The 15109-nt window shown below is 34.5% G+C and overlaps 1 protein-coding gene across 4 annotated transcripts in view; it reads left to right on the top strand.

The window, feature by feature from the left end:
* scat (VPS54 subunit of GARP complex scat) overlaps positions 1-15109 on the top strand; it is a 124808-nt gene that overhangs the window by 56734 nt on the left and 52965 nt on the right. For all 4 annotated transcript variants that reach the window (XM_089091392.1, XM_089091390.1, XM_089091391.1 and 1 more), the window contains exons 12-13: positions 4014-4146; positions 5467-5794. In XM_089091392.1, coding sequence (XP_088947518.1) covers positions 4014-4146; positions 5467-5794 — 461 coding nt within the window. The remainder of the gene's footprint in view (positions 1-4013; positions 4147-5466; positions 5795-15109) is intronic.

Below are 15109 nucleotides of genomic sequence, written 5' to 3'. Positions count from 1 at the left end.
AAAACGCCAAATGAGGCTGTGCTAATTTTCAGCAAAGGAGATGCTAAACATAAAAAGGCCAAACATAGGAACGGCAAATGATGTACTAAAAGATGTTTTGCTAATTTTCAGCAAAGGAGATACTAAACATAAAGAATACCAAATAGGGGAACGCCAAATGACATCGTACTAAATGATGTTTTGCTAATTTTGAACAAAAGAGATGCTAAAAATACGATGATGCGCCAAATGATGCTGTGCCAATTTTCAGGAAAGGAGATGCTAAACAGGAAACGAATGATGTACTAAATGATGTTGTGCTAGTTTTCAGCTGAGGTGATACTAAACATATGATGTTGCGCCAAATGATGTTCTGCTAATTTTCAGCAAAGAAGATGCTAAACATAAAACCGCCCAATGATGTTATACTCATTTTCAGCGAATGAGACGTAAAACATAAAAACGCCAAATGATGCTGTGCTAATTTTCAGCAAAGGAGATGCTGGACACGCCAAATGACGTTTTGCTAATTTTCAGTGAAGAAGATGCTAAACATAAAAAAGCCAAATATAGGAACGGCAAATGATGTACCAAAAGATGTTTTGATAATTTTCAGTAAAAGAGATACTAAACATAAGAATGTCAAATAGCGGAACGCAAAATGACGTAGTACTAAATGACGTTTTGCTAATTTTGAACAAAAGAGATGCTAAAAATACGATGATGCGCCATATGATGCTGTGCTAATTTTCAGGAAAGGAAATGCTAAACATAAAAACGCCAAATGATGCTGTGCTATTTTTCAGTGAAGGAGATACTAAACATAAAAGCACTGAACCTAGGAACGGCGAATGATGTCGTACTAAATGATGTTGTTCTAGCTTTCAGTAAAGGAGATACTAAACATATGATGTTGCACCAAATGATGTTCTGCTAATTTTCAGCAAAGAAGATGCTAAATATAAAACCGCCCAATGATGTTATACTAATTTTCAGCGAAGGAGACGTAAAGCATAAAAACGCCAAATGATGCTGTGCTAATTTTCAGTGATGGAGATGCTCAACATAAAAGCCTAAATATAGGAACGGCGAATGATGTCGTACTAAATGATGTTGTGCTAGCTTTCAGTAAAGGAGATACTAAACATGATGTTGCACCAAATGATGTTCTGCTAATTTTCAGCAAAGAAGATGCTAAACATAAAACCGCCCAATGATGTTATACTAATTTTCAGTGAAGGAGACATAAAGCATAAAAACGCCAAATGATGCTGTGCTAATTTTCAGTGAAGGAGATGCTAGACATAAAACGAAAAATATAGGAACGCCAAATTATGTCGTAATAAGTGATGTGCTAATTTTCACAAAAAAAAATTGCTAAACATAAAAACGCCAAACATAGGAACACCAAATGATTTTGTGCTAGCTTTCAGCAAAGGAGATGCTAAACGTATGATGTTACGCTAATTTTCAGCAAAGGAGATGCTAAACATAAAAACGTCAATTGACGCTGTGCTAATTTTCAGCGAACGAAATGCTCAACATAAGCCCTAGTGCCTTACTTTAATTGATAAATTTTTGCTGTTGCCAGCCCTCTATAAATCTGAGGGGGGCAAACCAGAATGTTACTTATTCAAAGACAAAATAAAGGTAAATTTTCTGTGCGTCAATCGAAGTATTAACTATTATTTTTCCTTTAAAGTATCAAGGAGAGGGAAAATGATATCTGAATCTTCAAATAGGTCAGGTTGAATTTTACACAACCGTAAATATCTTGAGAATTAGGAAAAATGAGAATTCAATGTCTAACGAAAGAAAACCTCCATATGCAATTATCCAGTTTTTGGTAGTTCTGGCTGCTAAATTTAAGAAAATAGAAATGTGTGAGGAATCATCAAAAGTACTAAGATTTTGTAAAGCATTAAATTTATAGTTTACAAAATCTACCGAATTAAATGAAATTTGGTAGTTAAATGAAACAGTTAAATGAATAATTAGAATTAAAAAATTCTAATTTTTGGAATTTTTTAATACTAGCCTAAGCAGAGAAGGGAATCAAATCTGGAATGCTACAGATTATATTGAAAATAAATTCAAAATTATTTTTACGTATTTAAACACTATATCAAATTAAAATTCCAAAAAATCGTCTTTCCTTACGAAAAATTGAAAGTACAAAATAATTAGAAATGAAAGATAAGAAAATTTTATTCTGCTAGAAATGACACCAAACAGCCGGAGAAGGTGTAACTTTCCTTTGAAGGTCTGTTGTCTTTAGAAGTCAATAGTTTATTAATGTTTGAATTTTTACAAACAAAAAGTATTATCAAGTTTAACTTATTAGTTTTGTGTGGTTATTTTCACTGTTCAACGCTGATATAATTTGATACTGCCCTAAAAACTTATAATTTGATACTAAAAACTCAAAAATTAACTTATAAAAAACTAAAAGCTTAAAAAAAATTTATAAACTTATAAAAACTTATAATAACTAAAAACTTATAATTTGATACTAAAAACTAAAAATTTATAAAAAAATTAACTTATAAAAAACTAAAAACTCATAAACTTATAAAACTTTTAATAAAAACTAAAAACTTATAATTTGATACTAAAAACTCATTAAAAAAATTAACTTATAAAAAACTAAAAACTTATAAAAAATTTATAAACTTATAAAACTTATAATAACTAAAAACTTATAATTTGATACTAAAAACTAAAATCTTATAAAAAAATTAACTTACAAAAAACTAAAAACTTATAAAAAACTAATAAACTTGTAAAACTTATAATAAAAACTAAAAACTTATAATTTGATACTAAAAACTCATTGAAAAAAATTAACTTATAAAAAACTAAACCTTATAAAAAATTTATAAACTTATAAAAACTTATAATTTGATACTAAAAACTAAAAACTTATAAAAAAATTAACTTATAAAAAACTAAAAACTTATAAACTTATAAAACTTATAATAAAAACTAAAAGCTTATAATTTGATACTAAAAACTCATTAAGAAAATTAACTTATAAAAAACTATAAACTTATAAAAAAATTTATAAACTTATAAAAACTAAAAACTTATAATTTAATACTAAAAACTAAAAACTTATAAAAAATTAACTTATAAAAAACTAAAAACTTATAAAAAACTTATAAACTTATAAAACTTATTATAAAAACTAAAAACTTATAATTTGATACTAAAAACTCATTAAAAAAATTAACTTATAAAAAACTAAAAACTTATGAAAAATTTATAAACTTATAAAAAACTAAAAACTTATAAAAAACTTATAAACTTATAAAACTTATAATAAAAACTAAAAACTTATAACTTGATACTAAAAACTAAAAACTTATAAAAAAATTAACTTATAAAAAACTAAAAACTTATAAAATTTATAAACTTATAAAAACTTATAATAAAAGCTAAAAACTTATAATTTGATACTAAAAACTAAAAACTTATAAAAAAATTAACTTATAAAAAACTAAAAACTTACAAATAATTTATAAACTTATAAAACTTATAATAAAAATTAAAAACTTCTAAATTTGATACTAAAAACTAAAAACTTATAAAAAAAATTAACTTATAAAAAACTAGAAACTTATAAAAAATTTATAAACTTATAATAAAACTAAAAACTTATAATTTGATACTGCCCTAAAACTTCACATTGTTGAAACAAATAAAAGACAAATCTTAAAAAATCGGGGTTTTCGTGTATGACATGACCTAAGATGAGTTCAGGCCGCAAAATGTGTTTTTATTTTGGTATCTTAGTACAGAAGTCATGCACCTAAACTTAGAACTTAACCTTTTGGTATTTTCATACCGCATTTATGGTGGCACCATTGAACTTTATTCTCCGTAGATTCTTTTCTTTGTTCCAACTGGGTTGTGCACACTTATCACCTTTAATATTCTAAATTTTAACCATTTATTGTCTCGGATAAGTGGTCACCTTATCCTAGCCATTTTTTGGAACTAAATCTTATCTTCCTTTCTTTCTTTTTTTTCAGGCGTCGCGATTTGTACAGAGATTTCACGAAGAAAGGAAAACAAAGATGGGACACGTTTTGGACGGTGAAAGGTGGAGGGAGGCTAAAGTGAGTGCAGAATCACAACAGCAAGTTTCACACATTATGAACTCGGGTAAAGTTTCTTTTTCTTGCATCATTTTTGTATAGAAGGATTGGGATTGTCTTTCTTGTGCCATACGTATAGTAAGAAACTGTTGTTGAAACAAAGTGTTTGCGGTTCAAGGTGTCAGTTTCAAGGATAATTTCCTTGCTTTACCATAATTACCATGACACGGTTTTACCATAGGGAATTTATGTTTTTGTTCTTTTTTTTTCTTCTGTTGATCATGCATAGGCATGATCAAACCATGTATCCTAAAAAAGCTGGATTGAAAATTACGAAAATGAGACAGGGAAATATACTTTCTCTTGTTTTCTCCCTCCCCCTGGCAGGGAACTAATCTTTCAATCCACTCCCCAAGGGTTGGATTGATGTGTACCTGTTGCCAGAGCTAATATTTAGAGCATATATTTTTCATGGTACAAATTAAATTTATCTTATGTTGTTCTTCATTACTTGCATTTCCAATATGCCTGAAAATTCTAAATTATGGGAAAAACCTAATGTCCGCACCCACACATTGTCATCTTATATTTTGTAGACTATAGGTGTTGCTGAAATTAGAAAAAAAAATCCTACAACTCTCAATAGTCAATATATTGTCTCTCGCCGTGGGAAGCAAAACTAATAAATAAATAAAGAATAGTTTTATTAGGAACTAAATACCATGCTTAGAGGAGTTTCTTTCGCTTTGTTTTATTTGTTTTTGGTCAATAAACACAGACAAAATGGCACTTAAAAACTTGGGCCAGAAGAACCGTTACCATCAAAATGAAAAAAAAATTGTTCAAAATTTAAAGTAAATTGCTTTTGACAATAGCGTAAAATCATGAATTTATTTAAATAATCAAAAATATACTTATTTTAAACTCGCATTGCTGGATGAGATTTATTGATGTTCTTATTATATGATATTTGATCAGTGTGACGTTTGATATATATATGCATATATAAATATGTATACTGAGTCTGAATTCTATTTAAATATATATAATATAGAGAGGGCCCCGCAAAAAATCCAATTGAGCCCCGCACCTATTCGATCTGGGCCTGTTAAAACTCATATTTCTCTGTCTAGTTACGTCCGCAATATTTTGTTCAGAGGAGGGGCACTGCATATTGAGAGGGGGACACAACTTAAAACATACTGGAATTGAAACTGGCGTTTGTTTTCTAGCTTGCCAACTGACCAGCCAAATTGAAAAAAATACTTTTTTCAGCTCTTTAAACCTAAATTTGTGGAGAAAGAATGGGAGGTATTCTGTGGATTAAATTATGTCTAATTCTTGGATAAAATTAGTTCATTTACTGATTATATCCCTCTCTTCTCAGGTCGCTTGGAAGACCATCCTGAACCACCTCCCAATGCTGAACATAGTGAAGTAATTCTTATTGGCCAAGAAAGCTTTTGTGTGGTCGGTGCAACTCTATACCTTTTACCGCTGATTGTTGATTACTGTACATGTGCTTCTGAACTTCGAAGTGCCGCTCCTGAAGTTCTAGCTCGTTTGGTTGAACTGCTGAAAATGTTCAATTCAAGGACATGTCAGCTTGTGCTTGGAGCTGGGGCTTTACAGCTAGTCGGATTGAAGGTGATTTCTTCAAAGAACCTCGCTTTGTCATCGCGAAGTCTACAGCTTATTGTGCAATTCATCCCAAGGTAAATCATTTTTGAATCACCTCAATGTAGCTCAGATGATTTTATGGGGAGGGGAGGGGGGTGGTCCTCCATGGGGGGTTTATGAAGAGGGAAGGGGGGTTGTCCAAGAATGACAAACGTAATTTAAGGTCATTATTCTTCCCTAAGTATGATCTTCACGTCATTGTTGGGGAATTGCAACCTAGCAGTAATGAAGGAAAAATGACGTAAATTCGAAAACGTACTGGAGATAGGAATGTATCTTTATGAACGCATATTCATGTATGAAATTCTGTCGGTGCTTTTCGTTACAAAATATGTTTCCCTTGTATTGTGTTTCCCTAGAAATATATTTCCCTTGAAATTTGTTTCCCTTGAACGCTCTAAATAGTAGGAAATATATTAATTGAAATATTTAATAATATAGAAATAATTTATAATATATAATATGGAATAAAAAAAAGTTTAGTATAAAGATTGACCTACTTCAGTCCCTTTGTGACCGAACGGGATGTTTCAGAAATCCGATTAATATATCGGCGATCGTCTGACGCTAGACGGACTAGGTGATGAATGTTGTAGGTCTGGTAGTTAGCAATCCATCTTTTGTGAGGTTGTCCTTGGGGTTGCGTGCCATGCACTGTCCTTTGAAGGTAATTTTTGGTACCTCGTTGGCTGACATTCGTTGGATGTCTCCGTAAACTCTTTTGTTGCCCTTGCCCTATCATAGACCAGATCAGAAATTAGCAGCTCTAATGGCTTGGAATCTAAACTTTATAGGAGGCACTAGAGATTCAAGCTCTGAGCAGAGTGGGATGGAAGAGCGGTAACTTCATAGAGCTTGCTGGTGCATTGAATTATAAGTATTAGTAGCAGTAGAAAAGTGCTAATTCATTAATTTATATTGACAGCAGATCACGTAATGGACGGACGAGGTGTTAACTCTGTTAACTATTACGGAGTTCAGCAGTTTTGAAGTTTAGACCAAGCCACTGCAGCTGTGATTTCTGATCTGATCTATAATAGGGCAAGAGCAACAGTAGAGTTCATGAAGGTTTTTATTCGATACTCGGTTTACGTAGGTGATCCTCACTATTTGGTGGAGGTATTTGGCTTCAAATGCAGAGATGCTTCGTTCGTTATCAGCTTTTATTGTCCAAGCTTCATTTGAGCATAAAGCGATGGGGATTATTAATGAGTTTAAGTCGGACCTTCAAAAATGCCGACAATACCTTGCTTTTCCAGAGTAAGCATGTGAAGCTGGAACTGGCCAAGCCAATTCTTCGTCTTATCGATTTTGAATAATCATTGTTAGGAGTTAGGAGTTGGTAGACAAAGTATTCGACATTTTCAACTGGCTCTCCATTGATTGGTATTTGGACAGCTCTCGACGCAAGGTGTTGAGATACTTGTATGGCCTCGGTTTTGGCCACATTTACGATCATCCCAAAAGCTTCAGTTGCTGACACTATAGTGTCTGTAGTTGCTCAGTTGTTCATTTCAGTTGTAGTTTAGTTGCTGGCACATCAGTTCATCAATGTCTGCTCGAAAAAAGTCATCTAGGCTATTAGGTGTCACAATGTCGTCTGCATATGCCAGTTTGTCAATTAGTTTTCCGCCAATTGTTCGGTGGTCTACGGTTTCAGTAAGTTGTAATGCTGCGTTGAAGAAGAATACATTGAACAGGTATGAGACATCCATGTAAACACCTACCGGTGTGAGAAAAATTACCTGTTTGTCTCTTTGGCTTCTTGACGTGTCTGATAAGCTTTGAGTGCATGTTCCTAATCTGAGATGTCATATTCATTGAGACTGCATAGTGTAACAGAACATATCTGAGTCCTGTGCCCAAATCATGTCAAAAGTTTGGTTGAAATCAATGAAGAGTGATAGAAGCTCTGTTGTGCATTCGATCTATTTTTGCATCGAGTGTTAAGTTGCATCTCGATGTCTTTACTTGCCGGTTTATAAATTCTGCGGTGGAACAATCGTTTCGATAGCCACGTGGATATTCCTTTATTCTATGATATGATTTTCAAGAGATTTGAGTAGGTCTTGGAGTATTCTTTTAAGTTTTTTTTTTTTGGCTGGTTGATCTGTCAGGCTTATTGATCTGACCTTGTTATAGTCGCCTTCTTTTTCTTTTGTTTAAGAGGAACGAAAGGGACTATCACTCAGGACCAGGGGAAATGGCCCTATTTCTCAGACATTAGTTATGATCTTGTGGTAGATATTTACCAATTATTCTGTGTCTGACTTAATCAGCCCTGACTGAATATTATCCTGGCCAAGGGAATTGTTAGGCATCAAGAACTTTATGGCTGAGGATATTTCATCTCCTTGTGGATGGGTTTGGGTTTGTTGGGTACCCCGATATTAGAAAAGAAAATAGGATGCTTTGTTTGAGTACTACCGGGGCGGGGTGGTGGGTCAACTTTTCGTAAAAGTGCTCTTCCATCATTCTATCCTCTCACTCGAGTCCCTGATGGGATGTCCGTCTTTTTCTAATAGAATATATCTAATGTTTTTATATATAAGTGTCTATGTATCTAATCAAAGTGTCTATGTCTAGATCATATGAAAACAAAAGGAATGTAAAGAAAGTAGAGAAGTCATTAAAGTATGAACTAAGGAGGTGTGAAGTGGAGACCATGGATAAAATTGCCGAGGATCTGGAAGATGCAGCTAGACGACATAATAGTAAAATATTGTACTGGCATGTTAATAAATTGAGAGGGAGTAGTCAATCCCGACTTGGCCCAGTTGAATAGGAAGGGGGCCACACTTAGCGATTACGAAAGATTTAAAGAGAGATAGGCAGAATATTTTGAGAATTTGCTAAACCGAGGTAGAGTTGCAGGAAAAGATATAGAGGAAAATGAAAAAGATTGTGATACCTTGGATGTGAGGGAAGAATTGTTTTGTAAGGAAGAATTAGCGACAGTACAAAAAGGAATAAAAAATAATAAGGCTCCAGGTGCTGATAAGGTTGTAAATCAGTTTCTTAAATATAGTGGCTCTGAGGTTAGAAATAAGTTACTGAAGATTATGAATATGATATTTGAAAAAGGGGAAGTACCTAAGGATTTTAGGAAAACCTTAATTTAGCCACTTTATAAGAAAGGTGATAAAAGTGAGTGTGGTAATTATCGAGGCATTAGTCTGATATCTGTAGGTAGCAAATTACCTAGTAATATGATACTTTTTAGACTGAGAGATGCCGTAGACTTAGTTTTAAGAGAAGAACAGTGTTTTTTAGAAAAGGTAGAAGATGCGTCGACCAAATTTTCGCTCTTTGGTTAATAATTGAGAAGTGCTTGAGTTGTCAAAGAACTTTAGTCCTCAGTTTTATAGATTATGAGCAAGCGTTCGATTCAGATGATAGAAGAGTTTTAGTAAAGGTCTTATCCTTGTATCGTGTACCAGGCAAATACATTAAAGTAATTAGTGCAATGTACCAGAATAACACTGCTGCGGTTAAGGTAGGAAATGAGGTTAGCAGCTGGTTTTGTATTAAATCAGGAATTAATCAGGGTTGTGTCCTATCCCCCTTTATATGAATTATTTTGATGGACTTTGTCTTAAGGAACACAGGAAAGGCAACGGGAGACCACGGAATCAAATGTGGAGGAAAATGTCTCCTGGACTTAGATCATGCTGATGATTTAAGTATCCTAGAGGAAAGTATGAGCAAAATGAATGAACTTTTAGAGGTGTTGCAAGTTCAGGGTGCTAGAATAGGTTTGAAAATTAATGTTAAGAAGACTAAGTCACTAAGGCTAGGACTAAGTGAAGATGAAAAGGTGACGTTGGCTAACGAAAAAATTGATCCAGTGGGCAGATTCTCTCACCTTGGTAGTATTATTAGTAAAAATGGTGGGAGCAGTCAAGATGTTAGAAGTGGAATAGCCAAGGCTCAGGGTTTTTTTTACAGTAAAAAAAGTTCGGAAGACTAGGAAAATAATTCTGCAAACCAAGATTATAATATTAGAAGCTACATTGATGAAAGTAGTCAAATATGGCTCTGAAGCATGGGCGCTTCGAAAAGTAGATGAAGATTTGCTAGATGTTTTCCAGAGAAATTGCTCAAGGATTGTTCTGGGTACCCGACTGACTGACCTTATTTCAAACAATAGGCTGTACGAAAAATGTGGTTCAATACATCTCTAGGGCTATAATGAAAGAAAAGTTGAGGTGGCTAGGGCACGTTGGGCGGATGAAGGATGACAGATTACTGAAGATTGTTATTTTCGGCCAACCGTCTAGGGCTAAACGGAAAGCAGGTCGTCCTCGTCTGGGGTGGGAGGACGTCATAAAGAAAGATTTGCAGGAAATAGGAACTTCGTGGAAGGGTGTAAAAAGGGAGGCTTTGAATAGATTAGGACCGAGGAGGAGCGTGCGTAGCTGTGTTGGCCTCAGGCGGCTTGGTGCTGTGGTGAGTTGTTAGTAGTAGTAATAGTAGTAGTCGTATGTATCTAATAGAGCTAGATCTAAAAGCTGTATCTAAAGATTAAATAATATAAAAGAGGGAAATATTTAAAGAAAAAAGTTTGTTTTTCTTGAATTTTTATAAAGTATAATAATTAAAAATGTAATGAATAATTTAAAAAGATATAATGAGTAATCGAATGTGTAAAGAATAATTTGCCCCTCTTCAAAATACTTTCTCGCTTATAATATTGTTTTTAGGGAAAGAGTGAATTTTTTTTTTCCTGTTCTCTCAAAAGAGTATATACTCCCTTTTCTTTATTCCTGTCGTCTCATAGACCCTTATACTGATTAAATTAATTAAAAAAACTTTTTCCACAAAATAAGTTTTTCAAAGAAAAGTAAAGAACTCCATTAAACAAAAAATGAGCAAAAATAAAATCAAATAATCTACCGAGCGTGAAACTACCACAAATCAGCATCGATAACTGAATGAAACCCAAAACGACCAGAAATTACAATAAATAACCGAGACAAACTCAAAACCAGAAGAAATTAACATAAGTTGGGCTCAAAACCCCTATGCCTTCTCCAGGCCAGAACATAATTTGCACTTTACTGAAAAAATATAAATGTTTTTACTTTTATAACTTTAATAAATAAAATAATATTAAGATTTTGATTACCTAATATCAGTAAATGTATATTAAACTGACAATGCACATTCATTTGTGTTTTTTTCATTAAAATGCAAATTATGTTCTGGCCCTGGGAAGGCATAGGGGTTTTGAGCCCAACTTATGTTAATTTCTGCTCGTTTTGAGTCTGACACAAAATGGCTATCTAAAAATTTTGATTGGATGTGTCTGGGAAAGTGGTGGGCGTGAGAGGGGCGTTAGTCTTTCTCCAATCACTTTCAACTATTGAAAAAGGCACCAGCCCTTTCAATCTCGAATCAAATGAGCCCTTTTGAAGTTTCTACGACAACGCTTTCAATAAACACCTTATATGTCCCCAGGGGATAACTTACAACCCTTGCCCTGAGAGCTGGGTGGGGGGGGGGGGGGTTGTCATCCTCAAAGACCTAATTTCCAGAACTGTCTACTACGTTGAACAAAATGGCTATCTGAAAATTTGATTGGATGTGTTTGGGGGAATAGTGGGCGTGAGAGAGGAGTTACTTACCGTTCAATCACTTTCAACTATTAAAAAGGGCACTATCTCTCTCAATTTCCAATTGAATGAGCCCCTTTTGAATTTTTTACGACAACTCTATCATTAAAAACTTTATATTTCCCCTGGGCATAACTTACAACCTTTGCCCTGGGGACTCTTGGGGGTTTGTCATCTTTAAATACAGAATTTCCGGAACTTTCAACTACGTTGAACAAAATGGCTATCTCTAAGCTTTGATTGAATGTGTTTGGGAAATGGAGGGCGTGAGAGGGGGGTTAATTACTCTCCAGTCACTTTCGACTATTAAAAAGGGCAATTTTAATTTCCAATCAAATGAGCCTCTTTTGGAATTTCTACAACAACTTTCTATATAAACCTTATATGCCCCAAGGGCACAAATTACAACCCTTGCACTGAGTGCTCTGATGGGGTTTTTATCCTAAAAGACCTAATTTCCAGAACTTTCGACTACGTTGAACAAAATGGATATCTCAAAAATTTGATTGGATGTGTTTGGGGAAATGGTGGGCGTGAGAGGGGGGTTAGTTGCCCATTTCAATAAAAACCTTATATGCCCCCAGGGCACAACTTATAACCCTTGCCCTGAAGGGAGAGTGTCCTGCTCAAAGGTATAATTTCCTGAACTTTAAACTTCGTGGAACAAATGGCTATCAAGAAATTTTGATCGGATATGTTTGGGGAAATGGTGGGTGTGGAATGGGTGTTTGTTGCCTTCCAATCACTTTCGACTATTAAAAAGGGCACTAGCTATTTAAATTTCCAATCGAATGAGTCATTTTTGAAGTTTCTACGACGACGCCTTTAGTAAAAGCCTTATATCCCCCCAGGGCATAACTTACAACCCGTGCCCTGAGGGCTATGGAAGAGCTTCCTCCTGAAAAACATACTATATATCTGGCAATCCAAAACGGCAAACAAAATAGATATTTAAAAATGTTGACTGGTTGTCTTTGGGGAAAAGGTGGGCGAGAAAGGGGGGCTTGTTTCCCTAAAATCATTTTCGACAATTAAACAGGGCACTAAACCGAAGAATTTCAAATCGAATGAGCCCTATTTCAAGTTTCTACGACAAAGATTTCAAAATAAAAACTTACATGTCCCCAGGGCATAAGTTGTGACCCGTGCTCAAAAGACTTTGAGCGAAGTGTACTTCTTAATTGTAAAATGCTTTGAGCAGTAACTGCGTTGAACAAAATAGCCATCTCAAAACTTGGATTGAATGTGATTTATAAAATGGTCGGAGTTGACGGGGTACTGATAGCATTCAAATTATTATCACATATGAAACAGAGCTCAGACTATTTTAATTTCTAATCAATTTCACAGCCCTTTTTGAAGTTTCTACGACAACGCGTTCTATAAAAACTTTATATGCCCCCAGGGCATAACTTACAACCCTTGTCCTGAGGGCTGTGAGGAGGTTGTCATCCTCAGACCTAATTTCCAGAACTTAAAACTACGGCTATCTCAAAATTTCGATTGGATGTGTTCGGGACAATGATAGGCGTGGGAGGGGGCTAGTTTCCCTACGATCATGTTTGACTATCAAAAAGAGGAGTAGCCCTTTGAATTTCCAATCGAATGAGCCTGTTTGGAAGTTTTTACGACAACTACTTCTATAAAAACCTTATATGTCCCAGGCCATAACTTTTAACCCTTGCCATGAGGTTTGTGAGGGAGTGTCCTCCTCAAAAACATATTTACTATCTAGAAAACAACTACGCTGAACAACATGTCTATCTCAAAATATTGATTGGATGTGTTTGGGGGTTTGATGGGCGTGGGGGGGGCTAGGTGCCCTCCAATCACTTTCGGCTATAAGAAAGGGCACTAGTCCTTTGAATTTCCAATCTAATGAGCCTTTTTTGACGTTTCTACGACAACGCCTTCTGTAAAAGCCTTATATGGCCCCAAGGCATAACTTAAAACCCCTTCCCTGAGGGTTGTGGGGGAGTGTCCTCCTCAAAAAAATATTTTCTATCTGGAAATCAACTACGCTGAACAAAATGGCTATCTCAAAATTTTGATTGGATGTGTTTAGGGGAAAAATGGGCGGGGGGGGGGGGGGGATAGTTGCCCTCCAATCACTTTCTACTTTTAAAAAGGGTACAAGCTCTTTGAATTTCCAATCGAATGAGCCTGTTTTGAAGTTTCTACGACAACGCCTTCTATAAAAATCGTATATCCCCAGGGCATAACTTGAAACCCTTGCCCTGAGGGTGGTAGGGGAGTGTCCTCCATAAAAACATATTTTCTATCTGGAAATCAACTACGCTGAACAAAATGGCTCTCTAAAATTTTGATTGGATGTGTTCGGGGGAATGATGGGCCTGGGGGGGGGCTAGTTGCCCTCTAATCGCTTTCGACTATTAAAATAGGCTCTAGCCACTCTCATTTCCAATCGAATGAGCCCTTTTCGAAGTTTTTACGACAACTCCTTCAATACGAAGTGCCCGGGTGGAGAGAAAAAAAAAACAAAACACATTGTGCCCACATCGTTCTTTACCTAGGCAGCGCTAGCGCGCTGCCTATGAAACTATGTTTTTGAGCAAGTTCGTGTAGTTGAACGTGTGCCTAAAATAAATAAAAAATAATGAAGTTAGCGCACGAATAGTTAACCATTATTTGTCCTTTTTTGGAATGTTTACTTTTAACAGCGAAAATGCGTCTGTTTATCCTTTAAGTAAAATCCTTTGACCCTCCCTTTTCTTAAAGGCCACGCCCATGTGATCTTATATACCGGATTTCCGAATCTCATTTTGTTCTCTTCCTCTTTGTTGGTCTTCTTGTTTGTCTTCTTCGAACCCCTTTTTATTTTGTTTGTTTTACCATGAGAAAGCTTTTTATCTGGTGACATAAGATAAACATTATGAAAATGTTATCTTTTAAGAGCTTTTTCCCCATGGAAGAACTAATAAAAGTGAGTAAATGCGTAATGTATGTCTTTCCAAAAAGCTTTCAGTCTAAACTATCATAGTCCTTTTAGAGTTGCTCTTTGAAGCTATTTAATAATATTGACGGTTGGCCTTGAATTTTTCGTAGTTTCTTAATACTGGACCGTTGCCAAATAAGTAACAGATGCTTTAGCTTTTACGCTTTCTGTTAAATTTCTTGTGCCCAATGTTTATGAGTGTACCGAATGTTGAAATCTTTCTCTACATTCTCATGCTAGTAATAGAAAAAATAAGTTTTCTTTTACTAGAATAAATAAGTAGCTGCCAAGTAAACTAAAAATTAATGTTTTGATGATATTTTAGTTATTATAGCTAATTTTTCTCCAAGTAATGGTCGTGACTATTCCCTATCAAATTAAAATTTGTAGAAAAAAAGAATTAGACAAGGTTTTGAACAGTATAGTATAGTATATTCGACACAAAAAACCTCGCATTGCCATGGCCACAAAAAAAACATAAAAATTAAATTAACAACATACAGATACAATTGAATGATTCAGTTTAAACTTTTGATCAAAATGAATTTATGTCTAGCCTATGGTTTAACAATATTTTTAGCCTAATGTTTGTCATGCTTTTTCTGTTCTATTTTCGCCCACATTTGGTTATTTTGTGGCGAAAATAACAGCATCCCAGCGAAATTGTTTTTTAAAAACCTTGTCCACCTTCGAATTTATAGTTTGTTTTATACAACTGCTCTTCTGATTAAGCAACAGAGCAGTACAATTGTTTTGAATACCGTTAGATTATTTATTTG

Source organism: Artemia sp. Qi Xiang Cuo, chromosome 7 (genome assembly GCF_049724085.1).
Source record: "Artemia sp. Qi Xiang Cuo chromosome 7, ASM4972408v1, whole genome shotgun sequence".
Taxonomy (NCBI): Eukaryota; Metazoa; Arthropoda; class Branchiopoda; order Anostraca; family Artemiidae; genus Artemia; species Artemia sp. Qi Xiang Cuo.
The sequence above is the reverse complement of the archived record's forward strand: the minus strand, read 5'-3'. Positions and strand labels throughout refer to the sequence as shown.